This window comes from Schistocerca cancellata, chromosome 9, assembly GCF_023864275.1.
Source record: "Schistocerca cancellata isolate TAMUIC-IGC-003103 chromosome 9, iqSchCanc2.1, whole genome shotgun sequence".
Lineage (NCBI taxonomy): Eukaryota > Metazoa > Arthropoda > Insecta > Orthoptera > Acrididae > Schistocerca > Schistocerca cancellata.
Genome location: NC_064634.1, coordinates 457,563,267 through 457,582,943, shown reverse-complemented (window position 1 = coordinate 457,582,943; position 19,677 = coordinate 457,563,267). Strand labels below are relative to the sequence as shown.

Below are 19,677 nucleotides of genomic sequence, written 5' to 3'. Positions count from 1 at the left end.
CTCCATTCCACGTCACACCGTGGCCGTACCCCGCAACACGCGACGCGCCCCCATCAATCAAATTCATCGCATCGGCCACCCCACCCCGTCGCGTCGCAACCAAAGCGGTAGCTATTGCCGCCGTCCACCCACTCACACACAAAACAACAACAACAACAATTCCGCCCTTCCCGCAAAGGCCATTTGGTGGCCCTGAAAAGGGCCGTTTTTGCCGCTCTCGCAACGGAGGAGCCTTCTCTCCTTCCATTCCAGAGCCACCTCCTTACTTGGAGCTCGTGTACTTGGTCACCGCCTTCGTGCCCTCGCTCACGGCGTGCTTGGCCAGCTCGCCAGGCAGCAACAGCCGCACAGCGGTCTGGATCTCGCGGGACGTGATGGTCGAGCGCTTGTTGTAGTGCGCCAGGCGGGACGCCTCGGCCGCGATGCGCTCGAAAATGTCGTTCACGAAGCTGTTCATGATGCTCATCGCCTTCGACGAGATGCCCGTGTCAGGGTGCACCTGCTTCAGCACCTTGTAGATGTAGATGGCATAGCTCTCCTTCCTCTTGCGCTTCTTCTTCTTGTCGCCCTTCGAAATGTTCTTCTGAGCCTTGCCAGCCTTCTTGGCGGCCTTCCCGCTAGTCTTGGGCGGCATCTCAAACAAGAACGTGAACGTACGGCAGCAACACCAGTAGCAAGCGCTCCGCTCTAGTCAGCGTCTCCCCACACAGTGGCACCCAGCGCGCCCCGCCGCCGCACCTTTACCAGCTCGCCCCGTTGCGGCCGCCGACCAATGGGCCGCGAGCGCAACCGGCCGCCGCACCCGAGAGCATAAAGGACCCCCACCCCTGGCGGCGCCGCCACTGCCACTACTCCGAGTTGCGATGTCGAGGCGAGAGGACGTGTTTGACGATCGAGCGAAGGGTGTGGCGGATCGCCGCTCGTCGGGGTCAGCTCAGGCGACTGAGTTGCTCCCGGCGGCGGCCCCATCCGGCCCCCCACTTATGACGAACCGGCTTTCGACACCTGACTACGACAGGACTGACTCTTCGGATCATGCCGCGCGCACTCGTGAACGAGTGTTCATCCTTATGAATAAACTCGCCCATGGGGGACCCTACCCTGGTCGAGAGGCCGACGAGGCGGCTATATTCGCCCTCTGTAAAATACAGACGGCAGCCGCTCTACCGCACACGAGGCAGCAGGTGTTGGGTGTGCCACCGAGAGCCCCGCCGGTTACATCGCATTTGCTTGCGGTCCCGGCGGTGGCGGCCTCGGCGGGAGTTGCGCCGCTGGTCTCGACCACTCAAGAGGTCGATGTGCCCCCGGTTGCCCCCCTGGCCCCCGAAACACAAGAAGAGCCCGTGGCTGCGCTAGCCGTGGCCACCGAGATGGAGGACGTCGATCTGCCCGACGCAAATCTGGCTGAGGCAATTGCCGAGTCAGAGCGTCGTGACACTGACCCTGACGCTGCCCGCGCGCCCAGAAAGCGCCGGGCTATGACAAATGACGATTCTGACACTCCCTCACAGACATCTGACGCAGCGAGGCCGCGGAAGAAGGCCCCTAGGGCCTCCCGCACCTCCAACACAGAGTCTGGGACGACTATCGCGGGCTCCTCCCGGAGCACCGCCAAGCAGAAACCGACGAAGACAACGCGGCGGTCCACTCGTCCACCTGCCGCCTCCCGGCAGCCGGACGAGGACGGTTTTGTTGCCCCACCCCGGCGGCACACTGCCAGGGCTGCTGCGCTGCAGCAACCGACCCCGCTGCCGACCGCCAACGCGTTTGCGAGCGCCAGCGTAGATGCATTGGACGATGGCGCCGCGCCCCCGGCGCCTGCCCAAAAGAAGCCGCCGCCTATCGTCATCCAATGGGCTGGCGAGTACAAGGAGTTCCAGCACAAACTGGACAGGGTGGCCCCGTCCGCCGCTGTCAAGAACGCTGGCCGTGACCTCTACAAGGTCACGGTGTCGTCTAACGACGAGTACCGCGCGGTGATGGACGCCATCTGTAAAGATGGCCTCCCGTGCTACACACACCCCTCCGAGCCGCTCAAACTTCTGAAGGTGGTTTTCCGCCACCTTCCACTCAAGTTTGGTGCGGACTACCTTCGCGAGGAGCTCGAGGACATGGGCTTCGGTGTCCGGTCTACCGGACTGATGAAGTCCCCGCGCACGCACCGTGACATGCCACTATACCAGGTTGTCCTCGTTGACAACCTGGAAAATCGGAAGATTTTTCAGGTGCAGCGGGTCGGCCGGGTCAAGGTAGCGGTGGAACCTCTCCGGGCCAAAGGCAAGAGGGCCCAGTGCTTTTCCTGCCAGCGGCTCGACCATGTCTCCCGCTACTGCTCCATGCAGCCCCGCTGCGTGAAGTGCGCGGGCCAGCACGAGAGCAAGTCCTGTGGGCTTGCCAGGGAAGACAAGCCGACGTGCTGCAACTGCGGCGGCACGCACGTCGCTAGCTACAGAGGCTGTTCGGCCTTTAAAAGGGGCCGAAATCAACCGAGAGGAGGGGCTGCGCCCTCTCGTAAGGTGCACCCGTCCACCAGCTTTGCTGCCGCCACCAAGGGCGGCCCGTCAGCCTCCACCGCCCGACCTTCGGCGCAGGCGGAGGGCGAGACGCAGCAACCGACCGCGCCGTCCACGGCTTCGCCCGTGGGGGTGGCAACCCCTGCGCCCTCGCAGAGCGCGCGAGTTGCCGCCCCGCGCAGGCGTCGTCGGCGCGCGGGCCGGGCCACACCTGCCGTTGCGCAACGGACTGCCGCCAACACTCTGCCGCAGCAGAGGACGGCACCTCGTGCTGTGCCGCAACCGAGATCGACTGCTGATGCTCCGCAGCAGCCGTCTACTTCGGATCGGCCGCAACAGGCCGCCCCAGTGGTGGAGGCCGCCCCAGAGGCCCCCACCGCCCCCTTGGCCGCCGACGCAGCCGAGCTCCGATCGCTCTTGCGGTCGTTGAGTCAGCTGCTCGAGCAACTCCCGGTGCTAGTCACCGCGGTCACGTCGGCCCTTCAGGCCGGCGTCGCAACTCCACCGCGCCATGGATAATCGCCATATCCATGGCCTCACCGTTTGCACATTTAATGCAAACAGTTTGGTCCCCCAACAAGGAGAATTCAGGGAGTTCTTGCGCGACGAGGCGATTGACATCTGCCTCGTGTGCGAGACCTTCCTGAAGCCGGGACTCCACGTGAATGTGGCCAACTATCGATGCTACCGCACCGACAGGTTGACCCACGGTGGCGGGACGGCAATCTACATCAAGGCGTCCCTGAAGCATCATGATGTTCAGCTTCCGCCCCTCGCTGCAATGGAGGCCACTGGGGTGGCTGTCACCACAACGGCGGGGGTTATCACCTTCGTTGCGGCCTATAGGCCGCCGAGGGGAGTACTTCAGGAGGCTGACGTCGACGCCCTGCTGGCACTGCCCGGGAGAGTCTTCATTGCGGGTGACTTGAATGCCAAGCATCAGCAGTGGAACTCTCGCCTCACCAACGCCAGCGGCCGCCGCCTCCTTCGCGCCACACAACGGCATGGCGCTATTGTACTGGGGCCTTATGAGCACACAGTCTTCCCCCATCGCGGCCAGTCAGATGTGCTCGACATCGCCGTGCTCAAAGGTGTTGGGCACTTCACGTCTGCCACCGTTAGATGCGCCCTGTCGTCCGATCACCTCCCGGTGGTCTTCGACATGGACGTCATCGGTGCAACCATGCAGTCCGACCGCCACAACTTCCGAGGCATAGACGAGGCACGCTTTCGTGTCGAGATCTCTGACCGCCTTGAGGGCGCGCCCGATCCCAATGTGCAAGGGGCTGATGCAGCATTGGCCTTCTTCACGCGGCACACACTGGCTGCTGCGGAGGCGGCCACCCCCAGGCGGCCGGGAAGACCGCGCGAGATGTCGCGCCAACTCCCGCCGCACATCCTCGAGGCGATCACTAACAAGAATCGCCTCTTCCGGGAGTGGCAGCTTACGCGGCTGCCCGAGACGAAGCGCCGCCTCAACAGGGCGAGGCGTGAGATTCGGGCTGCCATCGATGACCATCGCCATAGGGACTGGGCGGGCCTTGTGGCCACCCTAACTACGACGGACGGTAGTGCTTGGAGCACCGCCAAGCGCTTCCTTCGTCGTCGCCAGCGAGTCCCGCCTCTCGACACGGGTGCGAACGTCGTCTGCGAGCCAGATGCGAAAGCCAGCATCCTTGCGGATACGTTCGCGGCAAACTTTCAGCCTGCTGAAGACGCGGTCGATCCCGACCACGTCCGCCTGGTGGAGGACCGCCTGCCGGTCTTCCTCGCTGCACGGGAGGACGACGACGCGATCGAGGAAATCACAGCAGAGGAAGTGGACTTGCAGCTCCGTCGACTCAACCCGAAGAAGGCGGGCGGCACGGATGGTGTCACTAACCGCCTGTTGAGGATGCTTCCGCCGGAGGTGCACCAATCTCTGGCGGACATCTTTAACAGCATCCTCCGCTCTGGGACCTTCCCTTCCGCGTGGAAACACGCGGAAGTGGTTGCCATCCCCAAGAGCGGCAAGGATCCACGCCAGGCCGCGAACTACCGGCCGATCAGTCTGCTCCCGTCCCTCTCAAAAGTGTTTGAGAGGTTGTACGCGGAGCGACTGCTACGCCATGTGACGGAACAGCAGCTCATACCCGAGGAGCAGTTTGGTTTCCGGTGCGGCCACTCTACCACGCAGCAGCTGTTGCGCCTCGTGGAGCAGGCGATGCGAGCGCTGGAGACGCGGGAGTACCTAGGGGCGGTGCTTCTCGACGTCTCCAAGGCCTTCGACTGCGTGTGGCACGACGGCCTCGTGTACAAACTTTTTGCACACGGGGTACCGACGTCGCACGTAGTCCTGCTGCGCTCGTATCTCTCGGGGCGCACTTTTCACGTCCGAGCGGATGGAGGCATTTCCACCGATCGGCCGATTCGAGCGGGAGTACCGCAGGGGTCGGTCCTCGGCCCCCTGTTGTACTCCCTGTACACCGCCGACGCTCCGCGGGTGGCACGCGTGGAGTTGGCACTTTACGCCGACGACACGGCGTTGTTCACCCGCAGCATGAACGCGGCCGAGATGCGCCGTCGCCTCCAGCTCGGATGTGACGCCCTGGGCTCATGGTCCACGAAATGGCGCTTGAAGTTCAACGCTGCCAAGAGCCAGGCTGTAATCTTCAGCAGGAAGAGGCTGCCACCGGACCTACCGCCGGTCACGATCATGGGGGGCCCCATCCCGTGGTCGCGGACCGGCAAATACCTCGGGGTGACGTTAGACAGGCACCTGACGTGGCTGCCACACGTCCGAGACGTCAGAGGGCGGGCAGTGGGGCGCCTTCGTGCGCTCTACCCACTGCTCAACCCTTCATCGCCACTTCCTCCACGCCACGGCCTCACCATGTATCTGTCCCTAGTCCGGCCGGTACTGGAATACGCGGCTGTGGTGTGGGGCAACGCGGCAGCGTCGCACATTGCGACGCTCCAACGAGTGCAAAATAGGGCGCTGCGACTGGCGCTCCACAAGCCGCCTCGCTATCCGGCGAGACTCCTACATGAGGAAGCTGGAATCCCCCTCCTGCGGGATCGCTTCCGGCAAACCGCCAGGGTGTTCTACAGGAATGCAGAACACTCTGGCAACCGCCTAATCCGTGGTCTGGGCCGCCAGGTCCACCACAGGCCGACGACTCGTTGGCCAGATATACTGCGAGACTAACATCTCGCAGCCTGCTGTCGCAACGAAGGGCGTCCCAATACACGACGCCCAGTGAGGACAGCTCACCCTCTTAGGACACACTGCAACAAATAGATGTCGCCGCAGGAACAGCAGCCCAGCTGCTTAAACTGCCCCTACACCTGGCTTAGGAAGCCAGAGTTTTTGTGCGTGCGTGCGTGCGGCGCCGCCACTCCGCTGCTCGACTCGCTGCGGCTCGCACCGTCCTTCGTCTCGTCTCGTTTTCACACCACAGCCCATCGCCATGTCCGGACGCGGAAAGGGAGGCAAAGTCAAGGGCAAGTCAAAGTCCCGCTCCAGCAGGGCCGGGCTCCAGTTCCCGGTCGGCAGAATCCACCGCCTCCTGCGCAAGGGAAACTACGCCGAGCGCGTCGGCGCCGGGGCGCCCGTCTACCTCGCCGCCGTCATGGAGTACCTCGCGGCTGAGGTGCTCGAGCTGGCCGGAAACGCGGCCCGCGACAACAAGAAGACGCGCATCATCCCGCGCCACCTGCAGCTTGCCATCCGCAACGACGAGGAGCTCAACAAGCTCCTGTCGGGCGTCACCATCGCACAGGGTGGTGTCCTGCCCAACATCCAGGCCGTCCTGCTGCCAAAGAAGACCGAGAAGAAGGCCTAAACAGAGAGGCCAGGCAATCGGCACGCGGACCCGCCGCCCAGCAGCGCTGCGTGCTCCCCTGCACGCAACGCGCTTTGCCGGCCCGGCTCACAACAATCGGCCCTTTTCAGGGCCACCACACAAACCTACGTCCAAAGCAAAATTGCAGTCGTCCTCGCCGCACTTTACTTTAACTTCACTTCCACAGCCGCCGCCGGCAACAAGACCATACCAACTGCTACGATTGCAGGGGGGAGAAATTCTGCGAGGTACCTCGGTGTCACGCCTGACATCCAAGTGTCACATAGGGGAACTTGGCACAAACGCTCACGCCAGGATGCAGATCCTGTACCCTGTTCCCTCGACCCCGCAACAGGCGTAGCGATACTGGAATATGCGCGCCCTGTATGGGGCTGTGCAGCCAGATCGACGATGCATCGCCTACAGAAGGGTCCAAAGCAGAGCGCTCTACGACGGGCCTTACACGTCCCCGCGGCAGACCTGCATAGAACCACTCACAACACGATTCCGCGCCCTGGCACAAGCGTTCTACGCCACCGCGCGGAAGTCAGAAAATGACTGTTACGTCTTGACCCTTGGGCGATATGAACACCACAGGGACAGATGTGCAAGACCCGAGAGTCGCTGCTCCAGCAGTAGCACAGACAGAACACATAATCACTCTCAACAAACAGCAACGTCCGAAAACAAGCACAGTACCGAAGATAAGAACAACACACAGAAAAGAGGAGCAAATGTCCACAGGCGACAATAACCTCCACCAACTCCCCCTCTAACGGTAAGAGGACTAAAAGAGAGAAGAACAAGAAGAGCCGCCGCCATCTTGTCGTCCACAGCCCGTGTGGCCCAACACACACACACACACACACACACACACACCTTGTTTTGTTTCGTTTGCCTCAAGCACCTCCACGCACGCACAGTCGCCTTCCAAACGACAAGACAACGACAGCAATAATGACCACTGCGAGAGGAGCGTGTCGACACACCGCCCTCCACTCCCGCGCGCCCCAAACAAACGAAACAGCTGATCCGGCCGCCTATCGGCACGCCTTGCCTCGGCAACTCCAACGCCGCCGCAAACACACACAGCCAAACCGCGCAAATATTCACCGCCTCTCGCACAACAACAACAACAACAACAACAACACACAGCCCGGCATCTCCATCGATCGATAAACAAAGCAAACACAAAACGCCCTCTCTCGCACACACAGCCACAAGACCCGCTTCCTTTCCTTTCTCCCAGTCACGTCACGTCAGTCAAACGAAAACGAAATGAAGAATGAAAGAAAGAAGGCAGGCAGGCAGGCAGGCAGGCAACACACGCAGCAACAACACAGACTCTTTCGCACTTTTCAATTTCCGAACAGTGTGGTGGCCCTGAAAAGGGCCGTTTTCGTCTCTCCCACGGCCGCGGGAAGGCCAACGCGGCACAGCACACCGGCTGCGACGCGCCTAACCGCCGAAACCGTACAGGGTGCGCCCCTGCCTCTTCAGGGCGTACACCACGTCCATGGCCGTCACAGTCTTGCGCTTGGCGTGCTCAGTGTACGTCACCGCGTCGCGGATCACGTTCTCCAGGAACACCTTCAGCACTCCGCGGGTCTCCTCGTAGATCAGACCAGAGATGCGCTTCACGCCGCCCCTGCGAGCCAGGCGGCGGATCGCGGGCTTCGTGATGCCCTGGATGTTGTCGCGCAACACCTTGCGGTGCCGCTTGGCGCCACCCTTGCCGAGCCCCTTTCCTCCCTTGCCGCGGCCAGTCATCTCTTCTAAATCCTCAAAAAAGCTCAGGCAAGCAAAACGTCTGCTGCAGCGGCTGGCTCCTCACCCGGCGCTAGCGAGTCGGCTACGGTCTGCGCCCAGCGCACGCGCCAGCCCCCCTATATAGACTCTGGCCCGCCCTCCCCCCACCACGCGCAACCGAGGGCATATAAGCGCACCACGGTGGCTGGCGCGCGCCCGTGTCGTCAAGGCAGCACCCGACGCAGCACCTCGCTCGCCTCCACGCCGCTCCGCTACCGCTATGGCCCGCACAAAGCAAACGGCCCGCAAGTCCACCGGCGGAAAGGCGCCGCGCAAACAGCTCGCCACCAAGGCGGCGAGGAAGAGCGCGCCCGCCACCGGCGGCGTCAAGAAGCCCCACCGCTACAGGCCGGGCACCGTCGCCCTGCGAGAAATCAGGCGCTACCAGAAGAGCACAGAGCTGCTCATCCGCAAGCTGCCATTCCAGCGCCTAGTGCGCGAGATCGCCCAGGACTTCAAGACCGACCTGCGCTTCCAGAGCTCCGCGGTCATGGCCCTGCAGGAGGCCAGCGAGGCCTACCTCGTCGGCCTCTTCGAAGACACCAACCTGTGCGCAATCCACGCCAAGCGCGTCACCATCATGCCCAAGGACATCCAGCTCGCGCGCCGCATCCGCGGCGAGCGCGCCTAAACACCGCGCCAGCCGCTGGGCACCGCCCACGCACGCAAACAAACAAAACGGCCCTTTTAAGGGCCACTAACATCACTCCGTCGCGAGCAAACTTTGTCGGTCGCCTCTCGCCCCACAACCAGAGAACCAAAGACAAAACACCGCTTCCACTTCCCGTCCGTCCGCCACAGCCGCTCTCCTCTGCCAGCTTGCTGGCGCGCGCAACAATCAATCAACATCATCCCTCCCCGGCGCGGCGCTCAAAGCGCACAACACCCATCGGCCGACGCCGTCAACCACACGGGTGGCTGGCCGGCCGCCGCTTCGTTTCGAAACAAACAAACAAAACAAAAAACCCGCACCAACGGCCAGCCAGGCACGCAGGCTCGTCCAACGCCACCGACCCTTTCCACATCTCAACGTCCCCCGCCCCCGTTGCAAGAACACACACACAACCAAGACAAGACACATCCGAGGAGAAGGCAGGCAAACAGACAGACAAACCAAAGTATTCAAACAACATGACACAAACCAACCGTCGGCCGGCCGCGACCAAAAACGGCGACAAGCAACCGCTACCGCCGCCCGCACCCGCCACCGACCCCCCGCAATCCAACCACCACGGCACGCAAACAGTATCCACACACGGGCATACAGAAACGCCAGACGGCACAACCACACCGCAACACGACAATCAAAACCTTCCCGACGTGCTTTGATGGCCCTGAGAAGGGCCGTTTTGGGCCGCGCGTCTCTTGCGCGCCACTAGACGACGGGGACGGGGGGGGGTGGGGACGACGGAGTCAACCGCCAACCCTTCCTTTCCTTTCCCATTCCTTTCTTCTTCTCCTCTACTTCTTCTTCTTGGGCGACGCCTTCGCCTTAGACGGCGTCGTCGCCTTCTTCGGGCGCGGCGCCTTCGGCTTCTTCGTCGGAACCTTGGCGGCCTTCTTCGCCTTCGACGGCGACTTGGCCTTGGCCGGCTTGGCAGCAGCCGCCTTCTTCGCACCGGCGGGAGCGGCCGACGCCGCAGACGCCTTCTTGGCGGCGCCCGCCTTCCGACCAGTCGCCGCCTTCACGCCACCAGCCTTCTTTGCGCCGGCCGCACGGGCACCCTTCTTCTCCTTGCTGGCCGGAGCGGCGCGCTTCTTCTTGGCACCGCCAGCACGAGCCTTGCCGCCCTCAGCCGCCCCGCCGCCGGCGCCGGCAAGCTTGAAAGAGCCGGACGCGCCCTTCCCCTTCGTCTGCACCAGCTCGCCCGCCACCACGGCCGACTTGAGGTACTTCTTGATAAACGGCGCCAGCTTCTCCGCGTCCAGCTTGTAGTGCGCGGCAATGTACTTCTTGATCGCCTGCAGCGACGATCCGCCGCGCTCCTTCAGACTCTTGATGGCGGCCGTCACCATCTCAGAGGTGCGCGGGTGCGCAGGCTTGGCGCGCGGCTTCTTCGCAGACGACGCAGACTTTGCCTTCTTCGTAGTGCCGGTGGCGGCGGGTGCCGCAGCAGTCTCGTTCGTAGCCGCCTGATCTGCCATTTCGACGACGCGCGTTAACACACAACACAGCGAGCAGCGAGAGCGAGAAGAGACACGCAGCGAGCGGAGCGCACAGCAGAGGAATAGCCGCCTCGCGCCACAGGCCCAGCCAGTGTCGCGGGCGGGCGCGGACGGCCGAGAGAGCGGCCGCCACTCTGCGCGCCGCCGCGCCGCGCCTCCCGCGCTTGCTACCGCCCAACGTCCGACAGCCTGTGCGGAGCAGCCCCACACCTGCGCCACAACCACCCGCGCCTTTCAAACCACCGAGGATGGGGCTACACACAGCCACACCACAGTCGCCAACCAGTCGCCACGGCAGCGCCGCAAACCACGGCCAAACTGCAGCCACCGCGCGCTACAGCCTGGGTCGGCCCGCCGAGAATCGCCGCCCACGCCCAAATGCCGCCCCCACAGCCCCAGCCGGCGACCGGCCACAATGGCCAAACCTTCGGCAAAGGCCCCACACCGTCGCCGCGGCAGCCCGGCCAGCGCGGCCGGCGCCACAGCCACACAAGAGGAGGCGTGCGGCGATGACGGCCGTGCAAACGCACCTCCGCCGCCCCATCGCCCTCCCACCGTTTCCCGATCGGCCCGCAGCCGTCGGGCCACGTCCTCCTCCTCTCGCCCGCCAACATTCACAGCCCTTTCGTTCGTTTCCCAACAATTTCAATTGTGCCCGCCGCAAAAAACGGGCGCCGCCTGCAAAGCAACATGCTCCGCCGGAGCGCCCCTCGCCGCTTACGAGCCAACCCCTCGCCCGAGGCAAACCGAAATCCGCAACTACAGACCAACCCAATCTGCCGTCAGCACACACGACAGCCAACATCACGCGTTACGAGTTAGACATTAGGTTCACACGTCTCGGTTAGGTTCGGTGGACGTGGGTTAGGTTAAGGGCACTTGGGTTAGGTTAAGCATTCAAAACACACGTCAGGCGTCAGAGGTTAGGTTACGTTACGTTACATTAAGGTTAGGTTAGGTTAGGTTAGGGGCACTTGGGTTAGGTTAAGGGTCGGTGTTAGGTTAAGCGTCAAACTTAGGTTAAGCATTCAAACCACACGTCGGGCGTCCGAGGTTAGGTTAGGTTAGGTTAAGGCCACTTGGGTTAGGTTAAGCCTCAAACTTAGGTTAAGCATTCAAACACACGTCGGGCGTCAGGTGGCCGCAGCAGCCGCACCTACCTACCCACCCACCTCACGGCCGGACAGCTTGGCTTACTTGGCGCTGAGGCTGACCTCACCGCACCTCACCTCACGCTACGCAACGCTACACAGGTTCGGTTCGCTCAGCTTAGGCTTAGAGCTTAAGCGCCGAGGTCGGATTACGTTGGTTCACCTTCGGGCGCCACACTTTGGGTGTAAAGGTCGCGTCGGGTCGTCGGCACGCCGCAAAAACAAAAACAAAAGCGAAGCCACAGACAACGCCGACAAACGGGCAGCACGACCACGACCAGATACCGAGACACACGGACCACCCACCGGCCAAAGGGCACCAAACAACAAACCAGAGCACCACGTGTCGACCAGAGCAACCCGCCGCTCACGCGACGTGGCTGGCACCGAAGGGCCGCCGCAACTGCGCTTTCCGCGCCGGGCCGGATGCACGTGCGGCAACACCACCACCGCACACAGCCGCTGTTCAACATCAACCAACAACACGCCGCGGTCGCAGCCTCAACGCCAGCACACGTTTGCACCACCATTCACACGCACCGCACAAACAGCTGTCGCCGACAACACAAACACACCGCAACGACGCCGCCGCCTCTACTTGTGCCGGCCACCCACCCCACCGACGGCGCACCTGTCGCCAGCCGGCAGTCGGCAGTCGGCACGGGAAACGCACACCGCCACTTCGCTCGCGCGCACGCCACCAACCAGTCGTCGTCTCCAAAAACAACAAACAAACATAGGGCAGGCAACAAATCGCCTCGCACGAACCGTCCACAAAACTATCAAAGCACAGCCTCTGGCTAACGGCCACGACGCAGCGGCACGCTGCTCCTTTCCCCGCCCCACTCCATTCACAAAGTCACGCGACACCTTTCCGCCACTACGCGCAGCCGCACCCGACGCCCGTGGCAACGACACAACTACTGCACTATCCACCGTACACACAGCCAGCCAGCCAGCCAGCCAGCCAAAACCACACCAACGACCCAAACACGCACGTGCAACGGCACGCCCCAAACCAGTCAACGTCGACAACCACACGCACGGCTGGAAACAGGCGTCCTTCCACGTTGCCATCAAGCTACACACAAGACACAAGGAACCAACAACAGCACGCCTGCCCGCCCGCCCCACTCTCACGCCGCAAAAAGCACACCGAAACCGCCAAACGCACATTCCCATCGCACTGACACCGACCGGCTCGCTACCACCACACCTCTCGGCAGCCGTTTCGCAGACATGACACGGCGCGACATGACATCACGACCAACTCTCCTTTCCCCGACGCCTTCGGCCGGAGCACAACGCCGCCAATTCGCCACACAGTCACACACACTCACAGTCGACAAGCGCCCGCCCTCCCTGCACGACGCCGCGCAGCAAACGCGCCCGCAAACACATACCCTCTCCTCTCTCTCGGCCGCCCGACGCGCCAACCGCCACACCGCCAGCCACTCGCAATTGTGCACTGCCGCCAGCCACACGTCCAACACGCCGCGCCGCCTCCGGCCACCCGCCAGGGGGCGCTCACGTCCGCGACAACAGCGCGGCCCGCCGGGCCAAACCGAACCGAGCCGCCCGCCGCTGCTCTGCACATCTTCCTGCGCGCATCAACAAAACGAGGCAAGCGAGCACACCCCGTCACAACGCCACATCACGCAAATGCCGTGCCGACCTCTTGTGTCTACCGCCTAAATTGCACTCACCAGCCGCCCCTTCTTCTTCCTATCTATCTATCTGTGCGTCTGTGTCGGTCCGCGCGTGACGCCTCTCAACATCCGCCGTCGCCGTCCCCGTTTCCGCCCCAATGCCATCGTCGCGCCGCCGCCTCCTCCTCCTCCGCCGCCCCTGTCCGGCCCGCACCACACCATACACCGCTGCTTGTCCCGGCCGTTGCCACCAAAGGCGCCTACCGCAAACGCGCCACGCCGCAGCCCCCGTGCGTGCATCTCCGTGCCGACGCTGCCTCTCTGCCCTCCCGCACGCACTCGACCGACCGACATGCACTGCGTCGACGGCCTCGACAACACAGTCTCTGGGCTCCGCACTGCGTGTTCCGGTACGCGCGCTCAAACACCTATGTACTCATTACCAGCGATGGCGAGGCACCACACAATCTCTGACCAGAGAGTTTCTTATCGTCGCTAGTCTGCGCCACACGACACTAGTGGCACGTAGCGGGTCGGCAGGAACAGTTGTCATCTCTATGTGGCGGGTCGGGAGAGGTCGTAGTCAGTCGACGACAGTATTAGCGAGTGGACGATTGTACTGAGCGGGCGGCGGCGTGCTCTTCTCGCGACTCTGGTCTCCGTTCGGGACGATGCATATTGTTATAAAAGGTAAGGTAATGAAGCTGCATTGCGCAAATCTAATAATGTATGTCAATTGTAACTATTTTCTTCACAACAAAATGCCCCAATAATACTTTGTTTCCAAAGTAACTTTTTTTTAAAGGTAAAACCATTCATTTCCATTTAAAGAATATTTCCTCCAACAATCAAAAAATTAAATGTGAGCCGGCATTCATTGCACGAAGCTGTGTACAGGTATCTACAGTTAAGAGCACATATAGATGCAGTTTGTTTCCTCTTTTGCCTTTTTTTTTCATTGACGTAACGATCTTTTGCTCTTTTTTTTTGTTTTTTATTCTGATTTGTACGTAGGCTGTTTGTTTACATTTTTTTTTATTGGTAATGCCACGTAGCGCTCTGTGTGAAAATCACTGCCTGTGCCGTGTGCAGTCAGTGGCCAGTTTGCATTGTTGTCATATGAACCTGCTATAGCTGGATGTGAACAGCGCGTACCGTTGCGCAGTTAGGGGTGAGCCGCCAGCACTGGTGCATGTGAGGAGAGATATGGCGGACTTTTCAAATTACATATATTATGACTTGTGATGATATTAAGGGTAAATACATTGTTTGTTGTTCTCTATTAAAATCTTTACTTTGCTAACTATCCCTATCAGTAGTTAGTGCCCTCCGTAGTTTGAATCTCTTATTTAGCTGGCAGTAGTGGTGCTCGCTGTATTGCCGTACTTCGAGTAATGACGATTTTTGTGAGGTAAGTGATTTCCGAAAGGTGTACTTTAATGTTACTCAGGGCCATTCTTTTGCAGGGATCTTTGATAGTCAGATTGCGTTGCGCTCAAAATATAGTGTGTCACTTTAAGCGCAGTTTTGTATACATTGTTGTTCAAAGGGGGACGTTTCAGAATACAGGGCCGAAGGTCAGCCAGCGCTGCCCTTACAACGTTTATCGGGTTTTCAATTATGTCTCTTGAGATGTTCATGGTTCATTATTTCCATTCATCATATTATCGCGCGTTTCCCATCAATCTTCGTTCGTTCATTTTCTAGGGACGTTAACAACATTCTGGCACATTTTTATCATCATTCACGCACTCACTTACTTACGACTATTTGTGCGGGGAGGTTACACTTGGGTCCATTTCCATTTACATTCAATGTTGATAGACCTTTTTTTTGTTGTTGTTTTGTTGCTGGCAGGTTACAAACGCCTCATTTTATGTTGGTTGCAGCGTTTTTCTCCTTCTTCTAGTGTTTTCCCCGCTCTCACCACCGCCCCCGCCCCTCCCGCATCCGTCGGTCTCACCACGTTCACTGACAGCCGCGTCTGCGGCTACACCACAACACAACAACGGCCCCCTCCCGGCAACCCATTCGTTTTCTCTTCTTTTGCACAAAAACAACGCCGCACGCGCCAGCCGAGCGCAGCGCAAGCCACCCACACCGCGCCCCTCCCCGTCTTTATAGCCCCCGCTTCTTGTTTTCTTCGTTTGCCCCCTCCCATCTCCCGAATGCCATGCCATGCCATGCCAGCAGCGTTACGCGTGCCCCTCCCCTGTCCACACACTACCGCGAAACGAACAGCCTTCCGGGCCACATGCAGGGCACGCCCACCGCCATTCCCGGACGCAATTCTCGAAACAACACACACACACACACAAAATGAACGCACTATCCCCACTTCGCTTCTCTCTCTCTCTCTCTCTCTCTCTCGTCCCTTCCCTTTAACGAAAGACAAACAAACCCCAGTTAACACACTTTCTCGACACCTTCATGTAGGGAGGGAGGGAGGGAGGGAGGGAGGGTGCGTGCGTTGTCTCGACCGTGACGGCAACCATCGACGATCCATTTCCCCCACTGGTAAAACATGTTCACTAACACCTACAGACATCATTCCGTACACACACAATGGCTTTGCACACGAACATAGACGGCACGGGCACTGTCGTACATTCTTCCTCAGAACCATCTCAACGAACGTTACATACACATCCGGGAAAGCAAAGCAAAGCAACGCAACGCAACGCACACAATTCAGCCGTCAAAGGTAACGTTCACCACGGCAGACACTTGCCGCCGCGCCGTTACACGCATTTCAGTGCGGCTACAATACACCTCCGACACGGGAACGTTCCGTTGCTCTACACCGCGTTTCTCCGTTTTGTTTGGTTTTTTTTTCTTTTTTCTCTCTCTCTACTTTTTTTCTTCCCCTCTGTCCTTTCCTCCACCATTCTCTCCTCACGTTCTGCCCAGACATTCGACCGATCACAGAGGTTCACCTTTCGGTAACCGTTCTCAGCGCGACGGTATGACGGGTGTTCAAGACGTACCGTTGCGTGATGCCGGTGTACCGCGCCGATCGACAGTTTCCCAGAGGCGACGGATCGGACCACATCACCGACACACACAAACACGTGTGCGCACATTCGCCAAAGCGACCGTCGTCTTCTAGCGTCGCGCTTACTGTACTGTACTGTACTGCACTGGACTGGACACGCGTGCATGCATCTTCAATGACGACGTCGGTGTGCGTGCGTCGTACGCACAAGCAGACACAGTCAGTCAGACACGACTATCGAAATCAGAGTCGGAGGGAAGGTACATCATCGTGCGTGTCGCCCGTACAATGCAATACACATTGGTGTCTCAATGCGCGTTCATTTAAACGTCACTCACACGCCTCCACGCTGCAGCATTTACAGACACATCTCACCCTCGCCATGTATGGCGTGCAAACCGACCCGAAAAAACGGCCGTCGTTACACACTGACATTCCCAACAATCGCGTTTCGTTTCCATCCGTCACGTAACTAACCGGCACCTCCATCCAAAGGACACATCACCGATCGCACTTCCCCCACCTCGCAGACAGGTAACACCAACGAGTTGTGCGCACGTGCCTCCATTCCACGTCACACCGTGGCCGTACCCCGCAACACGCGACGCGCCCCCATCAATCAAATTCATCGCATCGGCCACCCCACCCCGTCGCGTCGCAACCAAAGCGGTAGCTATTGCCGCCGTCCACCCACTCACACACAAAACAACAACAACAACAATTCCGCCCTTCCCGCAAAGGCCATTTGGTGGCCCTGAAAAGGGCCGTTTTTGCCGCTCTCGCAACGGAGGAGCCTTCTCTCCTTCCATTCCAGAGCCACCTCCTTACTTGGAGCTCGTGTACTTGGTCACCGCCTTCGTGCCCTCGCTCACGGCGTGCTTGGCCAGCTCGCCAGGCAGCAACAGCCGCACAGCGGTCTGGATCTCGCGGGACGTGATGGTCGAGCGCTTGTTGTAGTGCGCCAGGCGGGACGCCTCGGCCGCGATGCGCTCGAAAATGTCGTTCACGAAGCTGTTCATGATGCTCATCGCCTTCGACGAGATGCCCGTGTCAGGGTGCACCTGCTTCAGCACCTTGTAGATGTAGATGGCATAGCTCTCCTTCCTCTTGCGCTTCTTCTTCTTGTCGCCCTTCGAAATGTTCTTCTGAGCCTTGCCAGCCTTCTTGGCGGCCTTCCCGCTAGTCTTGGGCGGCATCTCAAACAAGAACGTGAACGTACGGCAGCAACACCAGTAGCAAGCGCTCCGCTCTAGTCAGCGTCTCCCCACACAGTGGCACCCAGCGGAGTCGCTCATGTCTGGGCATTTGCCCATGTAGTTTCAAAGGTCCTGTGGCTTTTGCCTTAATGCCTTCTGTCTCAACTTGGGTTTCCTGATGCATGTCTTTGTTATAATTTTAACATGTTTTGTAGAGTATTATTGTTTTCTTTGTTTAGTGTTTTGGTGTGTCTTAATACCTGAAGTGTCTGGTTAGTGTATTCTTTGGGTGTTTGTAGGTAACATGTAGTGGGTCAGCGCCCAAGGAAGTGATGGTGTCGTATGGTGAGTGTTCTGCTTTTGTGTAGAAAGATTGTGTTCTTTGTTGGATGACTGTGGTGATTGTGGGTGTGTTCGTGTCTATGTGTATGAGTGTGTTTGGTACAAACCAGGGAGCGTCTGTAATTATCCTAAGGGCCTTATTTTGTACAATTTGAACTTTTCTCAGGTGAGTGTCTGCGGCCATGCCCCAGACCTCACAGCCATATAGAATTGTAGGAAGGACCACCATCTTCCAAATTTTTAGCTTGACTTTGGTGGTCAGTCCATTGCCCTTGAGCAATGGGTATAGCTGGTACAGCCTAGCCGAACCCCGATTACATGCGTCGGTTATGTGTGCGTTCCATAACAGCTTGTTGTCGATTTTTAAACCAAGGTACTTAACTGTGTCACGCCAGGGGAGGTCCCTTCCGTCGATGGAGAGTTGACGGTTGGGTGGCCTTCTCCTGGTTGTGAACATAATTGAATTGCACTTGCTTGGATTTAATTTTATTTTCCAAAAGTTGCACCATTGGGTGATCTGGTCAAGGTGCCTTTGTATGTTCATGACGATGTAATTGGGGTTCGGGTGGCTGGCATATATGGCTGTGTCGTCTGCAAATAGGGCTAGATGGGTGCTGTCCCGCTTCGGTATGTCGTTGGTGTATATGCTGTACAGGATAGGTCCCAGAACAGACCCTTGGGGCACTCCTGCTTCAATGGTCTTAATGCTACTCTTAGATCTATCTATATTAACAAAGAATTTCCTGTTGCTTAAAAACGAATGGAGGATCTTCAGCAGATGCTGGGGACAGTCATACTGGTGGAGCTTGTAGATTAGGCCGTCGTGCCAGACGCGGTCAAAGGCCTTTTCAATGTCTAAGAAGACAGCCCCCGTGCTGTGCCTGTTTGCCCTAGCCTTGCAGATCTGCTCGACCACGCGGGTGGCTTGGGATATGGTGCTGTGTCCGGCACGAAAACCAAACTGTTCAGGGATGGTGATGTTCCTTTCGGTGAGGAAGTTTTGGAGAGGTTTTAGGATGAGTTGTTCAAGGACTTTGCCTAGTATGCATAGGAGGGATATGGGTCTGTAGTTCTGGGGAAAGAGAGGATTTTTGTCAGGTTTAGGAAGTGTGATCACTTTGGCTATCTTCCATGCCGATGGGAAGTGGTTGAGTTTCAGGCAGGCGTTGAGGATGTTGGTTAGGAAAAGGAAAGCTGAGTTGGGGAGGTGTTTAAGCTGTAGTGGCTTTATGCCGTCGGGGCCTGGGGATTTGGAGTTGCCGATCCCGTTTATGGTCGAGCAGACTGTTTGGTAGGACACAGGCTCAAATACGGTGTCGGGGCGTCTTCTCAGGATACCTGGGACTGTACGAATAACTCTCTCTTCGTGCTCGTCCGCGTCTTCGTCATCGATTATGTTCTCGCGAAACTGAAGCTCTAGCGAGTTTGCCATAGCTTCAGCTTTTTCAGGAGGATCGTAGACGAGTCCATTTTCGCCGTGGAGCGGTTTAATGGATTTAGACGTCTCCTTACGCGACTTTACAATTCGCCAAAATTTCTGTGGGTTGTCTTGTGTTTCCTGAAGTGTCTGCTCCCAGCGCGCACTTCTGTACTCTTGCAGGTGGACCCTCACTTCCTGAGCTAGGCTGCTCGCTATGCGCCTGTCGATGGGGTCTCTGTAGGCCTGCCATCGTTTCCTGAAGCGGCGTTTAGTGCGTAGCAGCTCTTGTATTTCTTCTGGCAGGTCTTGGCGCCTGTTCAGGTGTCTAGTCCTAGTGGTTGTTTGCCTGCTACAGACTTTTAAAATGTCGGTAAAGTGCTCCACGGCATTTTCTATGTCCCTTCGGTTGTTGAGCGTAGGGGTTTCTGTGGTGTGGAGGTCAACGAGAGTCCTGTATTCGTTCCAGTCAGTTTCGTACGTGTAGTAGGCCTTGTCTGCTCCTTTGTGTCTGGCACCGGCTAGCTCTAAGCCTACGGGGTTGTGGTCAGAGTCGAGGTCGTTGAACACTACTGGGTTGAGTGCCCATTGGAAGTTTTTAGTCACAAATATATC

General features: G+C 58.9%; 1 protein-coding gene across 1 annotated transcript in view; it reads left to right on the top strand.

Moving 5' to 3' along the window:
• Window positions 1-19,269, top strand: part of LOC126101495 (serine/arginine repetitive matrix protein 1-like) — a 32,667-nt gene extending 13,398 nt beyond the window's left edge. The window contains exons 3-5 of the mRNA XM_049912141.1: window positions 1,152-1,834; window positions 2,534-2,966; window positions 19,246-19,269. Coding sequence (XP_049768098.1) covers window positions 1,152-1,834; window positions 2,534-2,966; window positions 19,246-19,269 — 1,140 coding nt within the window. The remainder of the gene's footprint in view (window positions 1-1,151; window positions 1,835-2,533; window positions 2,967-19,245) is intronic.
• Window positions 19,270-19,677: the final 408 nt, after the last annotated feature.